At 38.6% G+C, this 4,644-nt stretch overlaps 1 protein-coding gene across 1 annotated transcript in view; it reads right to left on the reverse strand.

The window, feature by feature from the left end:
• Positions 1-1,985: 1,985 nt before the first annotated feature.
• TRAM1 (translocation associated membrane protein 1) overlaps positions 1,986-4,644 on the reverse strand; it is a 39,378-nt gene continuing 36,719 nt past the window's right edge. Inside the window, exon 10 of the mRNA XM_019527779.1 lies at positions 1,986-3,518. Coding sequence (XP_019383324.1) covers positions 3,445-3,518 — 74 coding nt within the window. The 3' untranslated portion in view covers positions 1,986-3,444. The remainder of the gene's footprint in view (positions 3,519-4,644) is intronic.

The following is a 4,644-nucleotide window of genomic DNA, read 5'->3' on the forward strand; positions in this document are numbered from 1 at the left end:
AAAGGGGAGGAAGGCATTTATCTCCTCACACAAGGGGAACTTGGGCATGCATAGTACTATACCAATACAGCATGTCCCAATAAGCTATGCCTCTTAAGCTCCTGACATATTAATTTAAAGCAGACCAACAATTTTGAGACCGGGGATCAGATTCCAATTATTCCACTGTTGCCAGTGCAGGGCAAGCCTGAGATCATGACCCCCAACAAGCTGGGTGCCTGTCAATCAGCCGACTGTCAGCTTAGCCAGGGACCAAACCTAGGTGAGGAACTAGTGCTGGTGAGGTCCCTGCTTGGCTGACAATCACTTGATTGTCGGTTGGATCCAGTGACCGCACCATGGTCTCAAACTGGCCTCAGTGCAGTCCTGGACCCAGCTGGCCAGTTGCTCAGTATGGGGTTTAAGGTCCCCAGGTTAGGAAGCCATGGAGTGCCTTGGTCGGGCACTTTAACTCCTGTGCCAAGCCAAGCAGCTCTAGAATCCTCTACTTCCCCAGGCTGCTCAGCACAGGGTTTAAAATCCCAGGCAGGGGAAGCCCTTTGTCTTTCCCATACTGGGCCTCTGGTGGGACCAAAAAATTAATGATTCTCAGCTACTGGCCAAACCTTAAATTTAGGGCACCACACAAAACACTCATTTTATAGTGCCTTAAATTGGGTGCAAGTGTATCGTCTTCTTATTTATGCCACTATGAACTTGTTAATTGCCGCATAAATATAATGTGCAGAGGGGACCTTAGAGCAGGGATTAGCATGTGCAGAGGAGCCACAGCATCTTTCAGCATGGCATACCTGAGAGATCTTTTCAGAGTCCAGCACTCTATAAAAAATAGCTGGCTTGAAGAAAATTGTATAACCCCCAGAATGGAATAAAATAAATCGGGGCAGGGGCATCAAGCATATGGACCACAGAGATTTGTTATCCACCCTCCAGAACTCTTGGAGGGCCTGGGAATTTTAGTGCGGTGGAGGGATGGTGCCACCACTACATTCTGGGGATGCATTTCAGTAGCAGTGGCGTGAATGGCAGTTGTATTAAGCCCTAGGCCTCCTTGAGGTAACACAACAGTGACAGCTCACCTACTGCCAGAGGTAGGCCTGGATGCAGCCTGCAAGGAGCTCTGTAATCCAGATGCAGGCCAGGAGCCAACAACTCTGACCCCACTACTTAGGGTAACTTCTGAAGGACTTCAAAATAACGTTCAAGGTAGGGATTAGTTAAATGCAAGCTGTTTCATGCATCAGCAGTTAGGACCTATGATTTGTTGCTGACAATGCAGAATCCAATTCGTCCCATATTTAGAAGCTGAGTTCAAGTCAAATGAAGTAGTGATGTTCATCCCTTACAGATTCAGATTATATCTAAACTTCCCTTCAGAGCTTTTTCAGACAGTGCAAACTCATAGGGGAAAAACCTAGTTGATTCAATTCAGAGCTAAATCTACTACATAAGCAATTTAAACATTTTTTCACTTCTGGCTTGAAGTACAAGCTGAGGAGGCAGCACACAAAGTGTCTGCTACAGACAGATATTAGGCAACCTGTTCCATAAAATCAAAATTTAATGTACATTTTTCTAATTTTTTAAACCTCAATTTTCCAGTTTCATGATTAGATGTAATGGAATTCTTCTCTCCAAGTCTAAAGCTACACCATTTTGTTTTTTCAAACCAATGTGTTATTGTTATTTCCCTAGAAGTTGACTTGGCACATTTCTGTGTACATGGCCCTGTAACAGACTTAGTACTGTAAACAGATGAATGCCTGCCAGCAAGTCTAAAATGGGAGGTGGTGTGAAGCAAAGACATCAACTTAGGTTATCTGACAACTCTTAGGCTATTTATAATTCACAAAAAGCACGTCAGAATAATTTTACAATGGCACCTGGACTAAATACTTAAGCACAGACCAAATTTTGTACAAATGTACAGAATAAAAAGTTTTTTTTGCAACCAAACTGGAAAATAAAAAGATACAGAATAAATATAAAGATTAAATATTTTTTATTACTTCATTGGGTATTAAAGCAGTTTCCTATACCCACAATTTATAATTACAAATATTCTGTTTCAATGAATTTAAGATTGCTCATAAGGGCTTCTATTTATAAAAAAGCAGTCTAGCAGTTGTGTCAAACTGAAAACATACTCAACTAAAAAGTTCATTTAAAATGTTGATTTAAGTAAGTTTTTCTGGGGCAGGGTTATACCATTACAAAACAAAAATATGCAAACATGAACTGAATATTAAACTGGTAATATAATAAACGGGCAAGGCCTCACACTTAAAGCTAAGACAGACAGGTGTGGAAGTAACCTTAAGTAACGATAGTTCAAGGGTAACCAATGACACCAACAATTCTGTTGAAAAACAAAACAGACAAAGACCCCCCATTGTCACTTTTAAATATATTTTTCATCAAAAAATATATGCTGTAAACAGAACCATTTCCCAATTAGAGATGGAACCAAAGTAAAAGAGTTAGAGTAAAGGAATGTTTGTTGCAACTTCATTAGTTTAAACAGATTTGCTCTTGGTGGAGCCTTTCAGTTACCTTCTAAATTAAATCACATCGCACATTAAGAAAAGATGCTATCTAAAAATTGTAGACAAAGTGAGTTTTCAAAAAGGGTCAAATATCACACCAATGCTCTCAGATATGCAGACTGTATAAGCGCAATTATTACAAGTTAACTCAATTAACTTATTCAAATAGTGCTAGGCAAATCACTCCTCTAAAATAAACATTCTCTCTTCTAATTTTCAAGAGCTAAAGCTATACCTTGGAAAGGTATTTTTCCTCACAAGAAATTTCTAGCCAACATAGACAATAAGACTCTGCAACATTTCAACTCAGTTAGATTTTGTTTTAATGACACGGGCATTTCTTAAATCAAACATCATAGCTGTTACCTACAAAATAATGCATGTTTCATTTTGGTGGTCACACAAATCCAAGTTGAGCTGTAAATAGGAATCAAAGTAGTATGCTGCAGTGTTAAAATATCTAAAAAATAGATATTAAATGTTTTACTTCAACTTTGTGATACTTCTTAGAGATCTTGGAAAATGTGGTATTTCTGGAACAGCATCTCTCACCAAAATTATAAAAACTGGCAGGTAGAATTCATCGTCTCAGTGATCCTCAGTAGGTAGAATTTTGATTCAGTAGACAGAAGTCACCGACTAATATCTCATCACACTAAAGGTTTAAAAAAAGTGTTCAACGTTGTTCAAAAAGTGTTGTGGCCCCCTAAATATTTGAAGGCAAACTTCCTTAGTCAAAATAGTTTCAAAAAGAGTTTCACAAAACAATACGACAGCAATAATCAAAAAGCATGAATTGTATTTCTGCATCAGTGAAATCTCTAGCACTGAAGGGCTTTTCAGAGTAAAAAGCAGATTCTTTGGGGACATTAGTCAATTAACTTAATAAAACTCAGTTTTACAAGGATTTGTCCTTCCTGTTACGAGGTGAGTCTGCTCCATTTGAGGTTACTGTTCCATTTACTCCATTTTCTAGGAACAAAAAACAAACAAACCACACATTGATTTATTTTTCAATCAGAACAACACACTTCACAATTTCATTACTTTAAGTAGTTTTTAACCAAAACATGCAGTCTTAATAATTTTATTCTTCCAAATATTACTCTGCTAAATGCTTTCTTTATTAAGACTTTCATAATGCAGCAAATGTGAGCATTTAAAAAAAAGTGTAAAGACTGACATTTATTCTCAAAATTAGTATCCCAGACTGCTTAAGATAACCAGGAGGTGATTTTTTACCGTGTAAATTAGATTAAGGTTAAAATCCAAATTCAACTAAGTTGTAGAAAGATATAGTCCTTTATAGCAAAGTAAAATACCCAACTCCCTTACATGGCAGTGACACACGAGAAGAGTAAAACCATAAAATACAACAGTGGTTCTCAACCTTCTTCAGACTCAAGGAACCCCTCAGAAAGTGCCAGCTCTTAGCTTTCACTCATTCATTGACTACAGGAAAATAATAGAGCAAGTCTATCGCAAAGAACTCAGAAGGTTTGCAATGCTTTGGATGCCTACTTGAACACTGGGTTCATCTTTCAGATCATGTGCATTTGTTTGCACACCTGTCAGTCCCAACACTGTGTGGCACCTGCACCATTCAAAAGGTCTTACACCTGCAGACATTGGTTGAGAATCGCTGCAATATATGATAAACACAGTAACTTTTACTTCCTGGTCTACAATCTGCTGACAACTTACCGTGCACCAGGATTTCCTTCCTTCCTCCCTCCCTCTTTTAAAGCATGCAGCCTGATGCATAAAAATCTTTCTTTCAGAACATTCACGTGTTCCACAGTAGTCCAGCTTGGTGCATGTGTGAGAGAGTACACACAAGACAGACCATATATACCACCTTTGTCTTTCCTTCTCCCAGTGTTTCAGAGGACACCATGAACTGCTTCAGCCACTGATGCAGTCTCATGGTATCTATACTGTTTTCAGGATTTCTAAGTTAGTTTGTAATGGTAGTCCCTTCATAATGTAAGATACTGCTTACAAAAGCTTACATCTCTCTGATTTAGTCCAAGGTGCAACTTCACTCTGCCTTCTGCTTGCAGTGGCATTTAAGGGCCACTACATGGCACAGGGTAAC

Source organism: Gavialis gangeticus, unplaced genomic scaffold, assembly GCF_001723915.1.
Source record: "Gavialis gangeticus isolate Ggan-Ray unplaced genomic scaffold, GavGan_comp1, whole genome shotgun sequence".
Classification (NCBI taxonomy): domain Eukaryota; kingdom Metazoa; phylum Chordata; order Crocodylia; family Gavialidae; genus Gavialis; species Gavialis gangeticus.